At 43.9% G+C, this 25,176-nt stretch overlaps 1 protein-coding gene across 1 annotated transcript in view; it reads left to right on the top strand.

Annotated features, from left to right (window-relative positions):
• The first annotated feature begins 882 nt into the window (after positions 1 to 882).
• The window catches only part of LOC132225960 (antigen WC1.1-like), a 50,717-nt gene continuing 26,423 nt past the window's right edge, over positions 883 to 25,176 (top strand). The window contains exon 1 of the mRNA XM_059680881.1: positions 883 to 918. Within this exon, the coding sequence (XP_059536864.1) occupies positions 883 to 918 (36 nt within the window). The remainder of the gene's footprint in view (positions 919 to 25,176) is intronic.

Genomic DNA, 25,176 nt, shown 5'->3' on the forward strand with positions numbered 1-25,176 from the left:
GTTTTTTTTTTTTTTTAAGTGCATGTGTAATACTTTCAGAGGAAAGAAAATAAAACACCATGAGGGAGGAGGGTGTCTGTGGCCACCACCTGGGTGATCTCCAGGCAGCTGGAGACCAGGGCTCTGAGGAGTGGGCAGTATGAAGCCCCAGGCCTGGGAGTGGGCTGGGCAGGCCGAGGCAGTAGTTTTGATATGTGGAAATATAAGAAGGAAGAAAGTGGCCGAGTAAATGGCTTGAAAGCTTAGCTAACTTCTGGTTTAAATGAAGTCTCCAGGTCTGTCTGCCTTGCCTGCGTTTGGTGGCATGACGGCATCCAAGAGGATACTTTTCTTGCATAGTCAGTGCCAAATCAAATCCAGCCAGTATTTATTGAGTCCCTGTCAGGCACCAGGGTTACAATTAGCAAGGCAGACAGGGTCCCTGCTTTTATAGCTTACATACTAGGGGGAGAGACAGAATAAGCAAGTATATATGAACATTTCAGTTATTCATGTGTGTTGAAAATATCAAAATGGCACATTGACAGGAGAGTAAAGGGGAGGGTTTGGGGAGACAACATTAGATAAAATCGTCAGGAAAAGGTCTTTGTCATGAGGTGATCTGAGTGAAAGGGAGGAGCCACCTATGGGGAGTTCTGGTCCCAGGGCAAGTGGGAAGACTGATGTGAGGTTAAAAGCTCTGCAATCCCACAGGAAGAAGGCTGGGGTGGAGAGGAATAGCAGGAGAGGGTCGACAGGTGGTCAGGAGCCATGGCAGGGAGGCTTTTTTCCATTATGGTAAAGAGTTTGAATTTTATTCTAAGTTCCACAAGAAATCGCTGGAGTGTTTTGCGCAGAAAAGTGATGTGATGTGATTTAGTTGCTGCAGCGTAAAGATGGATCATGGAGGGTGTGGAGGCTGGGTTGGAACTGAAGCAGGTGGGTCCGTTTGGAAGATCCTGGAGTAAGCTAGGTAAGGGATGTTAGTGGCTTAGTGTAGTGTGGACATGGAGTGGAGGGGATGGATGGAGAGTATGGAGCCAGAGAAGGTTGGATGAATTCAGTATATGTATATCTATCTATCTATCTATCTATCTATCTATCTATCTATCTATCTATCTATCATCTATCTATCTATCATCTGTCTATACCTATCTATCTATCTACAGACACACATACACATCTACAATAATAAAAGCGTAATATGCTAATTAGACCAGATGTCCATTTGGACAACCTTCTGGAAGAAGCCAAGGCTGCTAGGGAAACCCAGGTCCTGGGTGCCAGAGGGAAGTCGGTGCTGGCAGCGGGGAAGGAAGGCCTACTCCTGCATGAATTTTGTGCACTGGGTTTCTAGTACATACATAAACAGACACACACACACACACACACACACACACACACACACACACGTTTCAACTGCTGGAACTTGCTGCTGGATTGGCTGCAGAGGGTAAGGGAAAGAAATGAAGGATGACTCCCACCCTGAGCAACTGCAAGAATGGTATTGCCCTCAACTGAGAGGGAAAAATAGTGGGTGGAGCAGGTTTGGGAAGGAAAACTAAGTTCCATACTGAATACATTAGATTGGAGGTAGAGATCTCCAAGTAGAGATTTTAAGTAGATCATTAAGTCTTAGGGGTATGTCAGGACTATCTAGATAAAATTATGTCCTTTAGGTGATATTTAAAGTCCTGAGACTGAATATGTTTACCTAAAGTGAGACTGTAAATAAAGAAGAGGGTGTAAGGCTGCAAAACTATGGATTGCCAGGCATTTGTTCCTGTATGATACAAATCTGTACAGAGTAGCCTTTGTTTTTTTTCTATGTAATCTGAGTTGCATATCTTCTGCAACTTTAAGAAACAATTTAACTCTCCACCCTCCCTCCCAAGTTTTTCTATTTACAGGAAGAAATGTAACTGGCAGATGGATGTCTGAGTGCTCAATTCAATATGACTAGACCATTCTCCCTCTACAGGTAAACTGATAGGAGGTGAAATGATGGAAAGATTGCTTGGTGTGTGAAGACAATTTGTTTGATAGGACGTCTTTATAGTCCCAAACTCTGGTTGCTGGTGGGCCATTTTCACAACACTGTCAAGCCTACTAGATGAGGATGTAAGCATGCCAAGGCACCCTCTTTTCTAAATAGTGCATGTACGGGCATTGGCTCCTTGAGGCTCCTCTCCACTTACTTAAAACATTAGAAAATGATTGTTTTTAAAAATTTAAATGTTTAGAGCAGTTTTAGGTTTCCAACAAAAATTGAGAGAGAGATAGAGATTTCCCATATTCACGAGACAAAAGGGTACTTTTCTGGAGGGCTCTGCTAATGGACAGACACTGAAGGGTATAATTATTGTTGATAATATGAACTCATCAGAGAAATGTGGCATCTTAAAACTTTACTAAGGCCCTAGCCTGTTTGCCTCAGTGTATAGTCAAAGGTACGTACCTTGGTTTTAGGCTCCATCCCTGACCTGGTTGGGTGATGTGGGAGGCAACCAATTGATGTGTTTCTCACATCAATGTTTCTGTCTCCCTCCCTCCCTCTCTCTCTCTCTCTCTCAAAAAAAAAAAAAAAAAAAAGAAAGAAAGAAAAAAAAATCAATGAAAAATATCCTTAGGTGAGGATTAACACCAAAAAAATTTTTTTTACTTAGATTTTGTATGTGGGGTACCTTTGTAGTCTGCATAATGTGTACTAATGACTAAGGTTAAGAAAGCCATTTTATAAAGACATTAAATTATTACATTTAAATATTAATGAAATAATATTTTTTATTTTATTTTATTTTAAAATATATTTTATTGATTTTTCTACAGAGAGGAAGGGAAAGGGACAGAGCTAGAAACATCAATGAGAGAGAAACATCGATCAGCTGCCTCCTGCACACTCCCTACTGGGGATGTGCCTGCAACCAAGGTACATGCCCTTGACCAGAATTGAACCTGGGACCCTTGAGTCCACAGGCCGATGCTCCATCCACTGAGCAAAACCGGTTAGGGCATTAATGAAATAAAATTATTTAAACACTCATGTACATACATCTATGTGTCCTTAAATAATGGCAAAGGTAATAACTTTAAGGCAAATGTACAGTGGGAATTACACAACTGGTTTTTTTTTTATTCAATCTGCCTATTTCTTTTCTCCAGAAATTTACAGCCTCTGCAGAGATGGCTTCTGATTCAAAAAGCTGGAGTCCCTTGGGATCCTGACATCATCTTGGGTTCCCGTACTCACTTAGGCTTTCATATAGGAAAACAAATCCTCACTTGTTCAAAAAAGAGATGAAAGTTTGGTCACACTAGACATTACATGACAGCCTTGCATTTTAATGAAAAGAAATAGATGATCCAGGGGGTAAAAAACCCACCCACAATTTCAGGATAAAACACCCACAATTTCAGGATAAAACACACTGCCTGTCCTTGGATTTCTAGCAAATCACACATTTATTCGACCCTTTAGGCCAATGGGTCTCTTGTTTTGGGCTGCCACCTGGGGCCATACCTTTTTTTCCCCTCTAAACTCTAGTCAAAATTTTCTGGCAATCTGGAAACTCATCCGCTAATCCCTGCTTAATCTCAAATGTCACAAAGAAAGAAATTGGGTTAATATCTAACTTGATAATATTTTTAAATAATTTTGAAAAATTCCAAGAAGACAGAGCTTAAACAGCTTTTCCTCTAAGTTTGACTACATAGGATTCATCAGTTCAAAAAAATTAATGTGCTGATTCCACTAACAACATCTGGCAGCTGCTGCTACGCAGCAAAAACTACTACTATCACTGTTATATATTTGAACTTACCTTATGTTCTGATGGTTCTCAAAGCCAAGGCTATTCTAAGTGTTTGGATCACGTTAAAACCAAGCACAAACTTGGAGAGGTGAGTTAGCCTTTTATTCCTTCTTAGTTTAATCAACCAGTTCAAGGCACTGGTTTCTTTTAGTTTAAGTGAGAATGAATTACTCTCAATCTCTTTGTTTTGATAAATGATCCAACAGAAGAAGAAAACATATTTAGATGGTTCAGTCGGAGGAAGAAAAAACAACTATTTGGGAATCCATTTGCTATGGCCAACGTTAGGTCAATAGCAGATGGCACCAAAGGACCTTAATAGCAACCAACAGTTTTGCTTGTCATCTCCATTATTAGTCTGTTTCCCACCCCATTTACCCAAGATTGCTCAGGAGTGGTGATTAAGAGCATAGACTCAGGAGTCAGAGTAGCTGGCTTCACAATGCCATATTTGCTAGTTGGGTGACCTTGGATGAGTTATATAACTTGATTTTCCTCTTTGTAGAATAGGGATGCTAAAAAAATCTCATAGGATTGTTGTGAAGAATAGATGAATTATTACGTACTAGAGGCCAGATGCATGAAAATTCGTGCACTGGGGGTGGGTATCTCTCAGCTCGGCCTGTGCCCTCTCAGAGGATGTCCACCTGAGTGGGGGAGGGGAGGGGAAGCAGGCCTAAGCCGCAGTTGGACATCCTTAGTGCTGCCACAGAGGCAGGAGAGGCTCCCTCCACCGCTGCTGCATTGGCCAGCCATGAGTTTGCTTCTAGCTGAGCAACGCTCCCCCTGTGGAAGCGCACTGACCACCAGGGGACAGTTCCTGTGTTGAGCGTCTGCCCCCCTGGTGGTCAGTGCGCATCATAGCGACTAGTCATTCCTGGTAGTTCTAGGGTCAATTTGCATATTACCCTTTTATTTTATAGGATAATTCCAGAGGGAAGGTCAGAAGTTATGGATCTATACTGATCCACAGGGAATGGATTGGATTGATGTTTAGGACCTTGGAAAGAACACAATGGAAGGATTGACAAAGGAAATGGAGAAGAGATATGTAGGTCAAGTACATGTAAGGGCACAAAGTGTAAAGATATTTGTGTTCCATGGGAATGATTGCCAGAGGTCATCTATCATGAAGGTGGTACTCAAAAATCATCTTGATGAGGTCACATGCTCTGTGGATGCCAATCAATAGCTTTCCCAGGCTATTGACTTGCTCATTGGACTTATGAATAAAATGGTCATAGTATAAAGACTAGAAGTTATGAATGGGCTCAGCAATTGGACTTTTCCTCATTTGGGATGATCTGTGTGCACTTTTGGTAAGTAGCAAACCTATCAGTTGCAGAGCCCAAAGCTTTATTCCCAGGATTACACCATGTTTTTGGAGACCAACCAGCATTTGTTAGCAGGCTGATTATGTTAGTTTCTTCCATATACAAGGGTGTGATTATTTTCCTCACTGTAATAGACACTTATTCTGGATATGTATTTGTGCAAAATATATCTGCTTGCACTACATTCTTGGATTTATATAATTTCTTGTTTACCATGATGGCATCTTAATTCTTCTGTACTAGGAATTCATTGCACAGCAAAAACAGCCAGGCTATGTGTTTATGCCCATAGTATTCACTGGTTTTATTATGTATCATTTCATCACTCAGAAGTAGCTGACATGGTAGAATTATGAAATGGTTTGTTGAAACCTCAATTATAGATTTAACTAGGGGCCCGGTGCACGAAATTCGTGCACTGGGTGGGGGGGGGGGAGTGTCCCTCAGCCCAGCCTGCCCCCTCTCACATACTGGGAGCCCTCAGGCGTTGACCCCCATCACCCTCCAATTGCAGGATCAGCCCCTTGCCCAGGCCTGACGCCTCTGACAGAGGCGTAGACCCCCATCACCCTCCGATCGCCTGATTGGCCCCTTGCCCAGGCCTGACGCCTCCGCCAGAGGTGTCAGGCTTGGACAGGGGGCCCCCATCTCCCCCCGATCACTGGCTCTGGCCCCCGCCCAGGCCTGAGGCCTCTGGCCCAGGAATCATGCCTGGGCAGGGGATCCCCATCTCCCTCTGATCGCTTGCTCCACCCCCCGCCCAAGCCTGACGCCTCTGACCCAGGCTTCAGGCCTGGGCAAGGGGACCATCATATCTCCCAAATCCCCGGCTCAGCCCCCCGCCCAGGCCTGATGCCTCGGCCAGAGGAGTTGACCCTCATCACCCTCCGATCACCAATCACCAGATCGGCCCCTTGACCAGGCCTGAGGCCTCTGGCAGAGGTGTCAGGCCTGGGCAGGGGACCCCCAGCTCCCCGCGTTGCAGGCTCCACCCCTGCCCAGGCCTAACGCCTCTGGCCTAGGCGTCCGGCCCGGGCAGCGGTGACCCACAGCTGCAGCAGCCCCGCGATCGTGGGCTCCGCTTTAGGCCCAGGCAAGGGACCCCTAGCTCCCGGGACTGCCAGCTTCAACCGTGCCCAGCTCCCATCGCTGGCTCCACCCCTACTTCCTGCTATCACTGGCCAGGGCGGCAAAGGCACCTGATTCTCCGATCATGGCTGGGGGCCAGGGCAAAGGCGGCCCTGGGGTTAGCTCCCCCCTGGGTTTCTGATCACTGTCAGTGGCAGGGGGCTTCTTCCTGCTTTCCCTTTCGCCTCCCTGCATTGTGCCTACATATGCAAATTAGCCGCCATCTTGTTGGCAGTTAACTGCCCCCCAGCTCTTAGCTCCCCCCTGGGTTTCCGATCACTGTCAGTGGCAGGGGGCTTCTTCCTGCTTTCCCTTTTGCCTCCCTGCATTGTGCCTACATATGCAAATTAGCCGCCATCTTGTTGGCAGTTAACTGCCAATCTTAGTTGGCAGTTAATTTGCATATAGCCCTGATTAGCCAATGAAAAGGGTATCGTCGTACGCCAATTACCATTTTTCTCTTTTATTAGATAGGATTGAGTGTCAACCTCTTGAGGGGTTAGCATTCTGTCTTATAAGATGTGGTATATAGTCAGAATCAGTGACCAATTCATGGTGAGAGTGATGTGATTATTGCTGGGGAACCATGAGCTAAAGAAAGCAGGTGGCCTCTGGAAGGAAAAAGCAAGGAAATATACTGTCTCCAGAAAGAACTAGACCTGGGATTTAGTCCTGTAAGATCCATTTCAGATCTGACCTGTAGAACTTTCGGATAATAAATTTGTGTTAATTTGTGTTATAGCAGCAATGGAAAACTCATATAAGCAAAGAAGGGGCTCACCGAATTGGCTGAAGTAATTGATTCTAAAACAATGATTATAAGATTGCTCAACGATCTTGAGAGCTTCAAGGGACTTAGCATCATAATTGTTTGTGCTAAATCTTCCAGACACCCTCTCCCCCAGCCCCAGCCTCAAGTCCCATTCTACTAACAGTTTGGTGGCGTGTTCTTTTCTATTGAGTGCTTTGATCAGACTAAGCTGGTTTCTTTTTCTTTTTTTCTTTTTATTTTTTTAAATATATTCCATTGATTTTTCACAGAAAGGAAGAGAGAGGGACAGAGAGTTAGAAACATCAATGAGAGAGAAACATCGATCAGCTGCCTCCTGCACACCTCCCACTGGGGATGTGCCCGCAACCAAGGTACACGCCCTTGGCCGGAATCGAACCTGGGACCCTTCAGTCCGCAGGCCAACGCTCCATCCACTGAGCCAAACCAGTCAGGGCTCTTTTTATTTTTTAATATATTTTTATTGATTTCAGAGAGGAAGGGAGAGAGAGATAGAAACAGCATGATGAGAGAGAATCGTTGATTGGCTGCCTCCTGCACACCCCTCACTGGGGATCGAGCCTGCAACCCAGGCATGCACCCTGACTGGGAATTGAACCAGCGATGTCCTGATTCATAGATTGACGCTCAATCACTGAGCCACACCAGCCGGGCTAAGTTGGTTTCTTGTTACTATATTACAGTTTACCAGTCTTGGAAAAGCCTGTGTGAAAAAGCCTTACCACCACCCACTATGCCTCCCAACATTTGGAAAGCCATTGTCAAAAGAACCCAAACTTCTTCTAGTTGATCATGAGCATCTATGAATAAGCATTGCTCCAGAGGAGGAAGCAAACCAATGACTAACTTTTCTATAAAGTTGCCTTAGTCTCTACAGAGTCTTACTTGGATGGATGCATAGAAGTCCCTGTTTCTTGATCTTCCATGCTTTCTTTTGATTTTTTTCTTTCCTTCTTACTGTAAAGGCTACATCTGCTACATTACCTGAGCTAATGTAGTAACATGTTTGTGGGTGAACATTTCATTTCATTTTTGAATGATTAACTTTTTCCCATTTTGGGACAGCAGACCAAGGGGACCAGACTTTTTGAGCCACTGAATCTCCCGGGAAAATCCTCATAGAAATATGTTAGTCACAAACATATTCTGCCCCTGAAACATGACCTGCTGGCGCCTCTTCCCTCTGTCTGTTGTTACCCTTACTGGGAATTGACTGTATTGTGCAGAACAATTTAATTGTCTTGGTTGCTACAGCGTCCTTCAAAGTCAGGTCAGAGGCTCTCCTTTCACAATGTGAAAGACTAATTAAACTGCGTTCTTAAGCAAAACAACTCTCTCTGCACCTCATCTCCATCCTTACGTCATATAGACAGTGCTGCAGTGCTTTCTCATTTCTCCCTTTTATATTCCTGTGTGGTTTTAGTTGAAAAGCAGCCAAATGATACATACATATATAAATATCCTGATTCCTCTGTCAGGTCTGATTAAGACTTAATAAGAGGCCACATGGCCTGTTAGTATGTTGTGGTTTGTCTTGTGTATCTTTGGAGACAGAGAGATTTGTAGCATGTGTTATATATTTGTTGGCGATAAGCTGCTTCTGTTGTGAAAATTGAAATGGCTTTATTAATTGCCGAAATCCTTTGACAATAAAATATCAGTTACCTACATGATGTTCTCAAAATAGTTCTTACTTAAGATAATTTCTCTTAAATGTCTAGCCCAGTGCCATCTTTTTGTTCAATAAATATTAGTTGAGCATCTATTAAGTTGTAGACATTGGAAGTACAGAGCCATTTTCTTCATAATCTAGTTTAGGAGATTAAGTGGTATATAAATAAATGAGTTAAAAAATTTCAGGCCCTGACCGGTTTGGCTCAATGGATAGAGCGCCAGCCTGCGGACTGAAAGGTCCCAGGTTCAATTCCAGTCAAGGGCATGTACTTTGGTTGCGGGCACATCCCCAGTAGGAGGTGTGCAGGAAGCAGCTGATTGATGTTTCTCTCTCATCGATGTTTCTAACTCTCTATCCCTCTCCCTTCTTCTCTGTAAAAAATCAATAAAATATATTTAAAAAACACACATATCTACACTAATAAAAGAGAAAAATGGTAATTGGCGTACGACGCTACCCTTTTCATGGGCTAATCAGGGCTATATGCAAATTAACTGCCAACTAAGATTGGCAGTTAACTGCCAACAAGATGGCGGCTAATTTGCATATGTAGGCACAATGCAGGGAGGCAAAAGGGAAAGCAGGAAGAAGCCCCCTGCCACTGACAGTGATCGGAAACCCAGGGGGGAGCTAAGAGCTGGGGGGCAGGGCAAGGGCCGCCTTTGCCCTGCCCCCCAGCCATGATCAGAGAATCAGGTGCCTTTTCCGCCCTGGCCAGTGATAGCAGGAAGTAGGGGTGGAGCCAGCGATGGGAGCTGGGCATGGTCGAAGCTGGCAGTCCCGGGAGCTAGGGGTCCCTTGCCTGGGCCTAAAGCGGAGCCCACAATCGCAGGGCTGCTGCAGCTGCGGGTCCCCGCTGCCCGGGCCGAACGCCTCAGCCAGAGGCGTTAGGCCTGGGCAGGGGTGGAGCCTGCAACCGCGGGGAGCTGGGGGTCCCCTGCCCAGGCCTGACACCTCTGCCGGAGGCCTCAGGCCTGGTCAAGGGGCCGATCCAGTGATTGGTGATCGGAGGGTGATGAGGGTCAACTCCTCTGGCCGAGGCATCAGGCCTGGGTGGGGGGCGGAGCCGGGGATTGGAGGGATATGATGGTCCTGTTGCCCAGGCCTGAAGCCTGGGTCAGAGGCGTCAGGCTTGGGCGGGGGGTGGAGCAAGCGATCAGAGGGAGATGGGGGTCCCCTGCCCAGGCATGATTCCTGGGCCAGAGGCCTCAGGCCTGGGCGGGGGCCAGAGCCAGTGATCGGGGGGAGATGGGAGTCCCCTGTCCAAGCCTGACACCTCTGGCGGAGGCATCAAGCCTGGGCAAGGGGCCGATCAGGCGATCGGAGGGTGAAGGGGGTCTACACCTCTGGCCGAGGCATCAGGCCTGGGCTGGGGGCAGAACCAGTGATGGGGGGAAATGAGGGTCCCCTGTCCAGGCCTGACACCTCTGTCAGAGGCGTCAGGCCTGGGCAAGGGGCCGATCCTGCAATTGGAGGGTGATGGGGGTCAACGCCTGAGGGCTCCCAGTATGTGAGAGGGGGCAGGCTGGGCTGAGGGACACTCCCCCCCTCCACACCCAGTGCACGAATTTCATGCACCGGGCCCCTAGTATATATATAAAACCTAAAGCATATTGAGTATCTTAAAAAAAATTTCAGGCATCAAAGTTTTGAATTAATCATTCAAAAATGAAATGAAATGTTCATCCACAAGCATGTTACTGCATTAGCTCAGGTAATGTAGCAGATGTAGCCTTTACAGTGAGAAGGGAAGAAAAAAATCAGAAGAAAGTATGGAAGACCAATAGGTAAAATGGGATATAAAGGAGGTACATAGGAGTAGACTTTACACTAATCTGAGGTCCTTATAGGGCCTCAGAAGATGCCTGTAGCCTGCAGTGGCCTTAGTTAGCATGCCCAAATGGGGAAAGATTCAACGATAAGGAAAAAAAATAATCTGTTCACAGACTTTTTAGATGCTAAAGGGAAAAACAATTTTTTTTTTGCTGTATTTTCAAGCATGTCTGCAGATAGGACTAAGCTGCACCAAAGCTCCATGTGCAACAGTACCAGTGTGGGAACAACTAGCTTTGCATTTTGAGAACCGGCCATATAAGGGCAAAGTTGGATCAGCTGACCAAATTCTGCTCGTCTTTTATTTTTATTTTATTTTTTTAAATTAAATCTTTATTGTTCAGATTATTACAGTTGTTCCTCTTCCCTCCCCTCCCCTCATATCTCCCCTCCACCCGGTTCCCATGCCACCCTCTGCCTCACCCCCCGCCCCCGAACTGTCCTCATCCATAGGTGCACGATTTTTGTCCAGTCTCTTCCCGCATCTCCCACACCCCTTTCCCCCCCAAGAATAGTCAGTCCATTCCCTTTCTATGTCCCTGATTCTATTATAATCACCAGTTCATTCTGTTTATCAAATTATTTATTCACTCGATTCTTAGATTCACTTGTTGATAGATGCATATTTGTTGTTCATAATTTGTATCTTTACCTTTTTCTTCCTCTTCCTCTTCTTAAAGGATACCTTTCAGCATTTCATATAATACTGGTTTGGTGGTGATGAACTCCTTTAGCTTTTCCTTATCTGTGAAGCTCTTTATCTGACCTTCAATTCTGAATGATAGCTTTGCTGGATAAAGTAATCTTGGTTGTAGGTTCTTGCTATTCATCACTTTGAATATTTCTTGCCACTCCCTTCTGGCCTGCAAAATTTCTGTTGAGAAATCAGCTGACAGTCGTATGGGCATTCCCTTGTAGGTAACTGAGTTACTTTCTCTTGCTGTTTTTAAGATTCTCTCTTTATCTTTTGCTCTTGGCATTTTAATTATGATGTGTCTTGGTGTGGTCCTCTTTGGATTCCTTTTGTTTGGGGTTCTCCGCGCTTCTTGGACCTGTAAGTCCATTTCTTTCACCAGGTGGGGGAAGTTTTCTGTCATTATTTCTTCAAATAGGTTTTCAATATCTTGCTCTCTCTCATCTTCTGGCACCCCTATAATTCTGATGTTGGTACGCTTGAAGCTGTCCCAGAGGCTCCTTACACTATCCTCGCATTTTTGGATTCTTTTTTCATTTTGCTTTTCTGGTTGGGTGTTTTTTGCTTCCTCGCATTTCAAATCATTGACTTGATTCTTGCGCTCCTCTGGTCTGCTGTCGGGCGTCTGTATAATATTCGTTATTTCAGTCCATGTATGCTTAATTTCTAGTTGGTTCCCCAATATAAGATCGAGGGTCTCATTAGTTTTCTTGTAGATCTCATAAAGTTTATCGGCAGCTTCTAAACAGTTCTTGAGAGACCTTAAAAGTGTGGTTCTGAACTCTGTATCTTCCATTGACAATTTTGTCCTGTTTCTTTGTCTCCGCATTTTGTTATGCTTCCTTGGTGCACCCCCTAGTGGTCTTTGTTCGCAGTCTTATAGTTAAACCTTGATTGTTGTAGCTAATCCCAGGGAGGGTTTGACCTCCAGGCCAAGTGGCTATGAGAATCAGCTGTGTCAGCAGTGAGAGAACTTCTGTCCTCTAGGGAGGTGCTAATCTAGCCTTTGCCTGAGGCTATCCAGCAAATGCCTCTGTGCAGGGCTTGGGTAGGGTGGGTCGCACAGGATCAACAGGGTGGGCCAGAGAGAGCAGTTGTGGCGGCTCTCAGTCCTGTCCCCAGGGGCTCTGCCTCTCTGAGTCCCAGCACCCGCTGCAAAGCTCGGAGAGAAAGCTGCACTCGCTCTGACCGAAGCCAGACAGTCCGCTTCTCCCGTTTGAGCCTGGGTCCCTAAAGACTCGCCTGTATCTGGAGCTCAGAGTCTGTGACTCCCTCCCGATTGAAAACTACAACCGCACCCTCCGCCGCCAGCCCGCTCCGCGCACTCCGCACCTCAGAATTTGACTTCAGCACTGCGCCTCCTCTGAGTGTCCGTATGCGTTTCTCTTTCCTCCTAGTTGTAGGACTTCCACTCAGCCAGCGTTCCTGTGGTTCTGGGTGATGTCTGTTCCGTCTTTTAGTTTCACTTTTGAAGTAGTTGTTCAAAGCAGCAAACTCCGGTGTTAACCTATGCCGCCATCTTGGTTCTCCTCTGAAATTGTTTCTTATCCAAAGGCCTTTTTCATTAGTATAGAAATGATGGAAAGATAAAAATAAAATCAAAGATGATGGATTGACTAACCCAGAGGAAAGAGGGGATGCTTAAGAATTAAGGTTAAGATGCTAAGAGCAAAAGCAGGGTAATCAGAGCATGACTGCCAGCACAGACTGGTATAAAATGAAAAAAGTTAACTCAGACTCTTCCATTAAAAAAATTTATTTTGTTTTTATTTTGTTAATCCTCACCTGAGGATATTTTTCCATTGATTTTTAGAGAGAGTGGAAGAGAGAGGGAAAGACAGAAACATCGATTGATTGGTTGCCTCCTGCACAAGCCCTGACCAGGGTCTGGGCCGTGGAGGAGCCTGCAACCAAGGTACGTGCCCTTGACCAGAATCAAACTGCAGGCTGATGATCTACCCACTGAGCCAAACCGACTAGAGCAGACTCTTCCATTTAAATGTCTTCTTCAACTTAGCTCAGGTGCAGCGTAATAGATACTTCGCCAGTAATCGGTTCCAACTCCCTGCTGGTTTTTCTCTTTTTCAGGAGCCATTTCCTCTGTTTCTCCTCCCAAAGATGGTTCTTCGATGAAGGGGCTTTTTACTACCCTAATGGCAGTGGGGAAAAGGTCCTTGGTCTGCATGCTCCCCACTTAGTATCTGCTTGTCTGTGATTTAGTAGGTTTGACCTGGTCTGGTCTCTGGCATTATGCACTGGACTTGTGGAGAAAAGAATGAGGCCTATTCAGTGCCAACCTCTTTGCTAGCTGTTGCTAGTCAAAGTCTGCAAAAGGCTGAACAAGGCTGATGGGCTGGACCTGAACCAGCTCATGACCTTGTTCTTTCATGCCCTTGTGATGAAGTGGGCTTTGGTAGAAGAACCTTTGCTAACCCTGTACCATCCACAAGGAACACAGATTAGTGAGGTGGATCTTCCATGCTTTTGTGAAATAGCTCAATTAATAATTTCTTTTTAATAGCTTATAGATCTTTAAAAATATATTTTTATTGATTTCAGAGAGGAAGGGATAGGGAGAGAGAGACAGAAACATCAATAATGAGAGAGAACCACCCATCAGCTGCCTCTTGCAAAACCCCCACTGGGGATCGAGCCTGCAACCTGGGCATATGCCCTGACTGGGAATTGAGCCGTGACCTCCTGGTTCATAGGTCGACGCTCAACCACTGATCCAAACCGGCTGGGCTATGTAAATCTTTTTTAATTCCTAAGGAATATTTTGTGTTTTAGTCACTCTGTTTCTGATAGGTCTTAAGAAACTGTTCCTCAAGCAAGGATGTTTAATTATTAACTTCTCCAGAGAAGAGGTTACTTGACCTCTTAAACCCCCACTTTCTTATGGGTAAATTGGGAAGGATAATGCTATGTTACAATATTGTTGTAATATATTGTATTGTGTTACAATCCAGAAGGCCAACTTACTAATTATGCTAAGTAAAGGAACAGAATTCTTCCTGCTCTTTACTTCTGCATTTCTTATTCAGAACCAAAATATTTTTATAACAGAATTTTCTTCCTGTTACAGTCATGTGTGGTTTTAACTGAAAATGTGCCAAATGATAAATACATAAACATCCTGCCCACTTAGCCCTATCTGATAGATAGCGCAAGAGGCTTCATGGTTTCACCTGGCAGTGTGTTGTGGTTTGTTTTCTGTATCTTTGGATACACAAAGAAACCTGTAGCATTTGCATGTTTTTAAAATTGGCTGTCTCATCAGTGCCCTGGGAATGGGTCTGCATTTATTTTTGTAAATTGGAATTTACTGTATTATATTAAATACATTAATATAATAACATTTAATGCTATAGTAATTATATTAAATTGCCAGGAGCCGGTCCATCCTTGCTGTTTCAAGGGACCTGGCATATATAGCATACTGTTCTTAATATGTTTGCTCCCCTTAGCGCTGTGTGTTTTAACCAAGGTCACCTCTCTGAGAAAGGTTGTTTCCCCAGGTAGGGATTTTTCCCCTGAAGTTAGGGAGGGAATAAAACCCCTCAACTAAGTACCAGGCGGATAATTAATCACTTTAACTACAAACAATCATGCTTAAGCTACATAATCTTTACTCCCTGGAATGGAGATAAGAAACGCCCTAACCTTTGGAATAGAGATTGATAGGATTGGAATCAACTGGTATAAATACAGATGTAACAAGACAGAACTGAGAACACAGAACTTAGGAGACAGGACTTAGAAGACAGGACCAAGAGAGACCGAACCTAGGCACAGAACCTACACAGAACGTTCTCTAGAGACAGAAGGACTTCGCTGGAGAGAACATGGCAAAAGATCCTGGACTGAACCTGACTACAGAAATTGGCAAGAGAACCTGACTAGAACCTGGTGACTGAACCTGGCTGGAGAACCTGTACAGAACCTGGCTGGAGATCCTAACCAGAACTTCTCTGGAGATCCAGACCAGAACTTGGCTGGAGATCCTGGCTAGAGATCCTGGCTAGGCTGCTGATCAACTGAACACTGTCTCCGTGTCATTCCTTCTTCGCCGACTCCGTCTACGCCTTTGGGGACCCCTGGACCTGCTGGGGTTGGACCCCGGCTTCTTGCCAATTTCTGTAGTCAGGTTCAGTCCAGGATCTTTTGCCATGTTCTCTCCAGCGAAGTCCTTCTGTCTCTAGAGAACGTTCTGTGTAGGTTCTGTGCCTAGGTTCGGTCTCTCTTGGTCCTGTCTTCTAAGTCCTGTCTCCTAAGTTCTGTGTTCTCAGTTCTGTCTTGTTACATCTGTATTTATACCAATTGATTCCAATCCTATCAATCTCTATTCCAAAGGTTAGGGCGTTTCTTATCTCCATTCCAGAGAGTAAAGATTATGTAGCTTAAGCATGATTGTTTGTAGTTAAAGTGATTAATTATCCGCCTGGTACTTAGTTGAGGGGTTTTATTCCCTCCCTAACTTCAGGGAAAAAATCCCTACCTGGGGAAACAACCTTTCTCAGAGAGGTGACCTTGGTTAAAACACACAGCGCTAAGGGGAGCAAACATATTAAGAACAGTATGCTATATATGCCAGGTCCCTTGAAACAGCAAGGATGGACCGGCTCCCGGCAAATAATGATATATCTTCTATGGAAATATTAAGTCCTCATAAGATGAAGTTGAATATTGTTCTCAAAACAGTTCTTTTTAATTGAAATAACCTCTGTAAAACACTTAGCAGAGTGCCATTCACTGACTCATTCATCCAATCAATAGACATTTGGAATTCTTAAATAGCCAGCCATTGAGGCTATAGAGGTGAATTAGACATAGAACTTCTGCTAACCACATTTAGAGCTTATAAAGTAAAATTGGCAAGTAAACAAATGAGCTCATGAAAGGGTTGCAGATGCTAAGGAAGAATTTCATAATCAGTAGAATGGGAATGAGAGAGAGAGAGAGAGAGAGAGAGAGAGAGAGAGAGAGAGAGAGAGAGAGAGAGAGAGATATCAATTGCAAAAGGCTCGCAACTTTGAGTGGCACCATTATCATACCACCAAGGCACCACTATAGTTCCATGGTAGATTTCTGACAGGTTCCCAACAAGGCTATAGGTAACAGAATGTAATTTAATATTCTAGAGCCTTGTGATTCCTGAGATGAGATGGAGAAAGATGTCCTAATATGACTTCTCTACTGCCACTATTCAGCATTTATGCTGTAACTTGGTAAATCCAACTCATTTAATCCTCACCCAAACTCTAATATCTAGGCATGATTGTCACCCTCATTTTATGGATGAAGCAACCAAGCACAGAGAGTCTTAAGAAACCGTTCAAGGTCACAGATATAGTATGTGCAGAGCTGTGAGTCAAGACCAGGCAGTCTGCCTCCTGAGTCTGTTCTCTTGATCACTGCATTGCAGCCTCTCAGGTTCATTGTGGGACCCAGCTGGTTGGTGCCTTCTGTAAAACCTTCCTCCCTTTCATCTTTTATGAGATTGTACACTGGTATTTCTTATGTTTGAAGAAGATCTTGTCTTTATTGGAGGGTGTGTTAGTCCATGTTGACACTGTACCCCAAACTCTAGAATATAGGGTGCTGCTTGGAGACAGCATGCCAGCCCTGAGTTGAGACCTTTCTTTCTATCCCATCAGTCCCTATACAATGGTTCTCAACCTTCCTAATATCGCTACCCTTTAATACAGTTCCTCATGTTGTGGTGACCCCCAATTTCATTGTTAAAATTGAACATAATTAAAGCATAGTGATTAATCACAAAAACAATATGTCGTTATATATGTGTTTTTTGATGGTCTTAGGCGACCCCTGTGAAAGGGTCGTTCGACCTCCAAAGGGGTCACGACCCACAGGTTGAGAACCGCTGGATCTGAAGCCCATAACAGTGTTTTCCCTATGAGATCTCAATGCTGAGGTAAGCGAGACCAAATGTGACTGGTTACTCTAAATGCATGCCTATGTCATCCTTTGGAAATGGGTGGCTGGACTCCAGCAAGCATATCCTATGTTCTAGGGTCTGGGTGAATGGTTTCTAGTGATGGTGTAGAGCCCAGAACTGGGTAAGAATGATAAATCTGTGCCACAGAGGGAAGATGGCATCTTGACCAAGTGATCCAGCAGATCCTGATCCTAGCTCCAGCACCTGAGTTTGAATTCTGGTTCTGATATTTAGAATCAGTTATTATCATTAATATGTTAAGATTACAGATAAAGAAGAAGACAGGGTTCATGTAGTGCTATGGGGCTTAGGCATGAGTAAGCGGTTCTTAGAAAATTAATAGGTAAGTATTAGATGCATGTGTTCAACTATTTCTTTTTTCTTCCTTTTAATTGACCCAAGTCCCAAGAAGAAAGAATGGGCATGGCAGAAACTGAGAACTTGTATCTGCTGACATGGGTCCTTTGGGTGGGGAATGTGGCAAGGCTTTGGAATGACTCACAGCTGCCCTCAGTGTTTGTCCCACTGAAAACTTCAGGTGTGGGACGGGGCTCTGAACTCTGGTGGGGACTTTGGGGATGGGGGTGTCACAGAATGTTTCCTTCCCGTATCTGCGTGCTTAAACATTGAGGACCAAGGTGAGGGGACCACAGGGTTGGCTTGTGTGCACTGCAGAGATGTATTATGGAAGCACTGAGCTTGTGGAGGCATGAAGAATGGGGTGGTAGCATGAGTTAATAACCTCAAATTTTGAGGTGGGACCTTGCCTTGCATACCCTTACTTCCCTTCTCACTCTCTATACCTATCCCAGGGCTACTTTCTGGAGAGCATCTGGGAGCTGCTCTGATCAATGGAAACCAGAATAAGGCACAGTGGCTAAATTGGGCATATGCCCTTCTGCATTGGGCTTTCCCCTCAACCCACCTGGGCTTTCATTCTTGTCACCACCTTCCCTCTTGGCCTCAGATCTAAGAAGGCAATGGTTTTAGGTAGCGTCTGTCCCCTTCTCTTTTCTATTTCACATGCCTCTCCTTTGCCACCCGATAGCAAAAGACTTTATCTTTTCCCTTTCTGTTTGGGCAGTTCCATAAAATTATATTTTGCATCTTCCCTAACTATGGGTTATAATAAAATTGTGTTCTGAATCCTACCAAACCAAATTCTCAGTATATAAAGAGGAACAATTTGAAATTTAGAAAACCTTAGTCTTTCAAAATTATTTTATTCTTGGGACCCAAAAATCCTATTGTTGAAAGGCTAGAGTTGAATGTCAGCTCCTTTTTCTTTATTTCCTGTAATAACAATCTCTTTATCTCCTAAAGCATCATTTGGTGACTGGATGAAATGCAATAAAGAAAAAGGAATCTAGGATATTTTAAAAGACCATTATATAGCTGTTGTATCTATTTGTTTATCTATCCATATCTATCTACCTACCTATCTTCATCACCACCATCATCAACTCATGATCCCATCTACCTAATCTATTTCTTTAGTGTTTATATTTCTGCCTTCATTAATTTCTTTCATAGTTAAAATTCTAATATATTATTCAATGGACCATTTTAGGGTGTTTAAATATGAAATAGATATTAATTGTAATTAAAAAACACACAAGTAATAAAATTTTACTTGGCTACTTTAGCTTCCAGGAATTTGTCATTCCCAGTTCTGCCATCTTGTGGCAATCCTATAAACTGCACACTGGCAACCTGGAATTTCTGATCTCAGACAAGCAGCTCCCAGGTACAAGCTGATCCTGTCACACATTGGACAAGTCCACTGGTGCAATAAGTGGATTACAATTTGACCCTGAAATTTCTTTGTAAAAATTAATAATTTAAATATTTGGAATTCAAATATATAGAATCCATTAAGGACTATGTAAAGATCCCATGCCTACGTTAGCTAAGGGCTGGTAGTCAGTTCTAGTAGTGGGCAAGGGAGAGGTTTGGGGAAGTCATCAATACCTGAGCCTTCTTTGCCTTAAACACTTCCCACTCCAGCCACTCCTGGAAGAGTTAGTCACCCAGAATGAGATGAAGGAGGTAATCACCCAGAATGAGATGAAGGAGATAGGTTTATTATTTTTCTTTTCTCCTTCTTCAAGAAGGTTGAGCGATTCAGAGGAGAATAGATAGATTTCCAGGTACTACATGGCAATATAGCAAAAAACTTACTACTTTTTTCCACTTGATTACTAATAAATTCCTTTTCTGCATATGTAATAACAATCCCCTCTCTGGATATCTATCACAAGTGAATAATCTGAACTGCAAACAAAATTTATGTGAAAAGATTTTTATGTTAACATTAATCATATGAAAATGAAGATATGGAATTTTCCTTTCCACCATCCTCCTTATCCTCATTCTTTTATTCTCTTTTCTCTCTGATAATTATTGGTAAATTATTACTGTTAAAGAAGCTAACTGTTAATATGTTCTTACTTTACAGATGTTTAATAACGGCAACTTTTCAGAAAACAATTTGAAATTTAAATCAGAATGCCATTTTTATTAATTCACACTGGGAAATGCAACTGTCAGATGGGCTGGATATCATTTGAATATGACCAAAGCACCTCCTAATCATAACCCACAAGGGTACATGGAGGAGGGATTGGGAGGAAATGACTGAAATCCTACTGAATAAACAAGGGAAGTTGGATATTTAGTTGGAAGGTTTAATGCCTCGAGCTCTGCAGGCTGACAAGCCCATCTTTGGATGATGTACCTTCCATTCCAACGAGACATTATCATATGCCTCTCAGGATTCCAGATCATCATATTGGCCAGAAAGGGCATTCTCTGGCTTAAACAATGCTTGCATAGACAGTTCACTGTTGTCTTTGATAGCTCTTTCATGCTTCTGGAGTAGAATGTTAAAACTGAAGTTTCCATCAAGATGTCAAAGTGTAACAGACACGAAATTCTGAAGTAGGCTACTAAATACAGAATTTGCAAAGGAAATATATTAGACTTTGTTCCATGGCACTTGGTCCCTTTAAGCAGATTATGTATATTAAAGAGATCATGATATCAAGAGAGAAGGATTTTTGTAAAGGAGGATTTGGGCACCTTTTGTGCCTGAGCGCTGAAGTGAGAATAGATACAATGTCAAGGTTCTATGCATACTTTGTGGTGACAGCAAAGACAAAAAAAAAAAAAAATACATGGAGGGTGAGCTGGAGTAAGAAGATTGTGTTGTCAACCTGTTGGCTGGAGTACAAAGATTCTATGTGCTTTTGAAATAGCATCAAATAAACCTGAAGGGAAGAAAAGCAGTGAGTTTGAAACTTGGCTTGACAGACAGCTTCTTTTATTTTTTATTTTTTATATGCCTGCCAAGTGGATGAAGGGGCAGCTTCTTCTAATAGTGCTCCTATTGACAATGGAAGGTATCAGTGAATCAGCTTGACTGAGTTCATTTCCCCCTTAGTCTGCCAGCTGTAGAGAAGCAGCATTTTTCTTTCATTAGGTAGACTTCCATTGGTTATCTATTTTTTTTTCCCTTTCTGGTCAGATTGTACAGATTCTAGAGCTGTCTTTATCCTCTGGAGTGGTTTCTGTCTCCACCTGAGAGTTTCATGTGTTTTCTCCCTTTTTTGAGGCTCCTCCTGCCTGGAACTTTCTGACTCTCCATTCCCATCACTGCACCAAAGCATTTGTCTATGGGAAGTCATGAATCACAGAGAAAAATGAACATAGTAGTAACAAAGTAGCATCGCTTTTTGTGGTAGCTTCCCTTCCCTCTTGCTCTGGTTCACCAGTCCTAATAAGTTCAACAACATCAGCCTAGTTATTTCAAACTTTAGGCACACCCCCCCCACCCCCCCGCCATGACTGGCTGTAGATATTTTACCCCAGTCAACTCAAATACATCTTTTGATAATCTAATCTTTAATTCTGTGAGACCAGTCAGGAGCCGAAAACGAGGATTACAGGCTTTATCAGGGGAGAGAGACCTGCCGGGCTGCCTCGCAATGGGAAGACGGCAGCACGTGCAGAGATGAACACGTGTTGAGGGGAGGCATGGGAAGGAATGGGGGCTTAGTGTACTCAGCGCATGCTGACTGATGGCTTAAACAGTGGTTCTCAACCTTCCTAATGCTGCGACCCTTTAATACAGTTCCTCATATTGTGGTGACCCCCAATTTCATTGTTACAAATTGAACATAATTAAAGCATAGTGATTAATCACAAAAACAATATGTAATTATATATGTGTTTTTCGATAGTCTTAGGCAATCCCTGTGAACAGGTCGTTCGACCCCCAAAGGGGTCGCAACCCACAGGTTGAGAACCGCTGGCTTAATGTGTGGTCCATACAGGAGCAAGGGCTGAGGGTATTTGGCAGGTGTGGATTGGTGGTTCAATGTATAGTCCATATAAGGTACATGGTTAGTCACTCAGGTATTTCCGGGCTGCAGGTTATGTCATACTCTGCCCACCAGTTGGGGGGAAGGGAGGATCTATCAAATTCTTTCTCCAATTCTTAATGTGTTCTATCTCAAGCAGAGCAAGAGATCTAAGGGAGTACAGATATTGAACAGTTGAAGGATAGGTATGGTCAAAATAAGAGTGAGAAATAGAACAATAGAATTTCAATATGTAAAAATTCAGAAAAGGAGTTGTTACCATGAGTGACAGGGTCTAGGGATGGGTAGTGGGTGTGAGTTGATGGTCTTCAACTTCTTGGTAAACTCCAACTCCATCAAGTATCAGCTTAAATATCCCTTCCCAAAAGAAGCTTCCCTTGGCTGGGTTCAACCTTCTTGCAATTCCTCTTCATATAATAAACATGGTATTTTTTCTTTTTTTAAAAAATATATTTTTATTGATTTCAGAGAGGAAGGGAGAGGGAGAGAAAGATAGAAACATTACCTGCACACCCCTCACTGGCGATTGAGCTGGCAACCAGGGCATGTACCCCTGACTGGAATTGAACCCAGGACCCTTCAGTCCACAGGCTGACGCTCTATCCACTGAGCCAAACTTGCTAGGGCGGTATTTTTTCTTTATAGCCTTTTCATATATGTTGTTAAACAATTATATATATGTTTTTTTCCAGCAGCTCACTGTCCCATGAGCCCAGGGACAGAGTCTGTCTTGCTCACTGTTTTATTCCCAGCCACAGCACAGTGCTTAAAGGCAATGGTGTAGAGTAAATGCTTAGTAAATGCTAGCTGATGGTGTGTTATATGCTATGCCTGGTAACTCATGAATTTTACCTCAGTAAAATTTACATCATAAGATATAAATTTCTATCTTCCCTTGATCCTTTCTCTGGTGTGACTCACAGTAAAACCATTAATTATGAAAAGAGAATGAGTACATATATTAGGGATAGCAAGGATAAGATGGACTTGGGGCTAAACTTTATGCTACACCAAGCTATGAATTCAGAAAGATTCCAAAAGGGTGGGAGGGTGGATCCAGGAGGAAAAATGGTGCAAGTAGATCAGCCAATTGGCTGATGCACTTTCTGACCCCTGAACACCAACCCAGCTCTCAGGGCAGGACTGCTGGCCCTGGGCAGCTGCACAGCAAGGAGGAGATCTGGTCGGTAAATACCCTGGAGATTACAGCCCCTCCTTATCCCTGAGACGGAGAATTTAGTCTCAGGTGACTTGTGTGGGCTGGACAGAGTGGTCTTAGGGGCTAAGAAAGATCTCCGATGAGAAAAAGTTAGATCCTGTCGAAGACCCATTGATATTATGAGCGCCTCTGTTCCAAGTCCCCAGCCTCCAGATCACTAGGAAAAGGGAGAAAGACCAATAATCACACCTCCTCAACTTGGCGCTTCCCCTCTCACCCCTCCACATTCACCTGTGAATTCCTATGCTGAGGTCCTCATTTTCTGCTGGCCTGATAAGTAGTCTCATATTTCAAGCCTTCTTGTGGTTCTCTGCTTCAGGCATGAGCTCAGTCACAGAGAAGAACAATGTTTGATTACAACAAAGACATCCTCGCATGGGCCAAAGGGTAACTGATTGCAGCACCATGAACCCTGAAAGATCTCAGTCTGCAGAGATCAGCCAAGACTGTTGGTGGAGAGTGGCTTTTTGATGCAACTTTTCTACCCCAGCCGTGATCATGGGGGCCTAGTTCTCAGGGACCTAAGGAAACATGATGTCAAAGGGCCATGCTGCTCATATAAGGAGATAGTGAAGATTCAGAATCTAATTGGTGTTTGAGCTTCAGAAGGTGGCAGATGAAGTCTCTGATAGCATCTGAAATGGCAAAAGCTCTCTCTATTGGCTATCAGTAGGGAGGATGTGAGCGTATGTGTGTGTATATACCCCTCCCGTCGGTACCCTGATGCCTCCGCACGGGGTTATTTTGCAGCTGGGACTGTGATTTTGATGGCACAGGAGTTAGGATGGCTTTGAATGGACATCTCTCTCCTCAGGGACTCTGTTTTCTCCTCAGTACTGTGCTGCATTCTCAAGGTAAGAGTTACCTCTTTCCTGGGATCAACAATGAGTTGACACCTTGGCAAAGGGAAAGGTCCCAGGAGTTATGGAGCTAAAGCCTTAAGGTAAACCATGTTTTTTGACCAAAAGGGAACCACGATGATTATAAATATTGGTTCTTCTCCTGTGGGGTTTCAATTGGTCATACTGGCAGGTTTTTTTTTTTTTTTCAAAGACTACTAGATTTAAAAAATATATATATTTTTATTGATTTCAGAGAGGAATGGAGAGAGAGAGAGAGATAGGAACATCAATGATGAGAATCATTGATCGGCTGCCTCCTGCACGCGCCCTAATGGGAATCGAGCCCACAACCCGGGCATGTGCCCCTTGACTGGAATCAAACCTGGGACCCTTCAGTCCGCAGGCCAACGCTTTATCCATTGAGCCAAACTGGCTAGGGCAGTGGCAGGTTTTTCAAAGAAATGATAGTTGCAGACTAAGGTGAGTCGATTTTAGTCCTCTCCCATGCCTCCTTGTTTTTAAGAAGTATCTGTTTTGTTCCAGTGGCTCCCAGTGTCTGGGAAGGACCAGAGATTGACTCAGCTGGGCCTCTGAGCTGTTCCTCCCACACTGCATTTGCTTGCTTTGGAGAGGGCTGCCCGTGAGAATTTCTATGTTTTATGTATTTATGTAAAGAGAGAGGGAGGGAGGGAGAGAGAGAGAGAGAGAGAGAGAGAGAGAGAGAGAGGTGGATGTGAGTGTGTGGTGGATGTGATGGATGTGTGAGAGGAGCATAGCAGCCGAGAAGTGACTGATTCAGTTGGTGAGTGGAATACACAGTGCCCACACTGTTGGGGTGTCACGTAAACTGTATGTAACCAGATCACAGATAATCTTGCACCTGCTTTCTTTCTTTCTGGCTGCTCTCCTTCAATCTTACAGCCTCCTCTCTGCTTGACTACAGTGTTTGCCCAGGACTAGGCTCTGTGAGAGAATTTGCTTCCTGACTCACCTATTCCTACCAGGTGTCTGCTGTAGAACAGAGGACTCTGCAGCCAGGAGAGGGGATCTCTCGCTTAGAGATACCCAGCATCAGTTATGTATAGTTTCCCCGAGTTCCTGCCCCAGTTCTTGTGAATTGTTCCCTGACTTGTTGAGGTTCACACCCACTCCCTAGGATGTGTTGTGAATTCTATAGGGTGCATTTTCTCTCTCATGGGTTCTTTTGTCCCTCCCTGCAAACTGGCTTCCACTGAGCCAGAGTACTGCAGGCATCAGGGATAGGGTTGCAGCAAATCTAGCCTTCAGCCTGGGTACTGATCCAGCTCGAGATGGTGCACAGCTCTGTCTCCTCTCAATGCTCATTGTCTTCCTCCTAGAGTTCAGTCTTTCAGTCCCAGAACTCTCCTGGGGAAACCTCATTCCTTTAAGTTTCTGCTCCTTGAGTGTTGGCCAGATGCTAGTGAAGATTCTTCTCTTGATGGCTCTGAAGTGGAGAGGTAGGTTTTGGTCCCATGTAGAGGAGAGACAATGGGTGTTTCGATAAAAGG

The sequence above is a fragment of the Myotis daubentonii genome, chromosome 2 (assembly GCF_963259705.1).
Source record: "Myotis daubentonii chromosome 2, mMyoDau2.1, whole genome shotgun sequence".
In the NCBI taxonomy this organism is placed as follows: Eukaryota; Metazoa; Chordata; class Mammalia; order Chiroptera; family Vespertilionidae; genus Myotis; species Myotis daubentonii.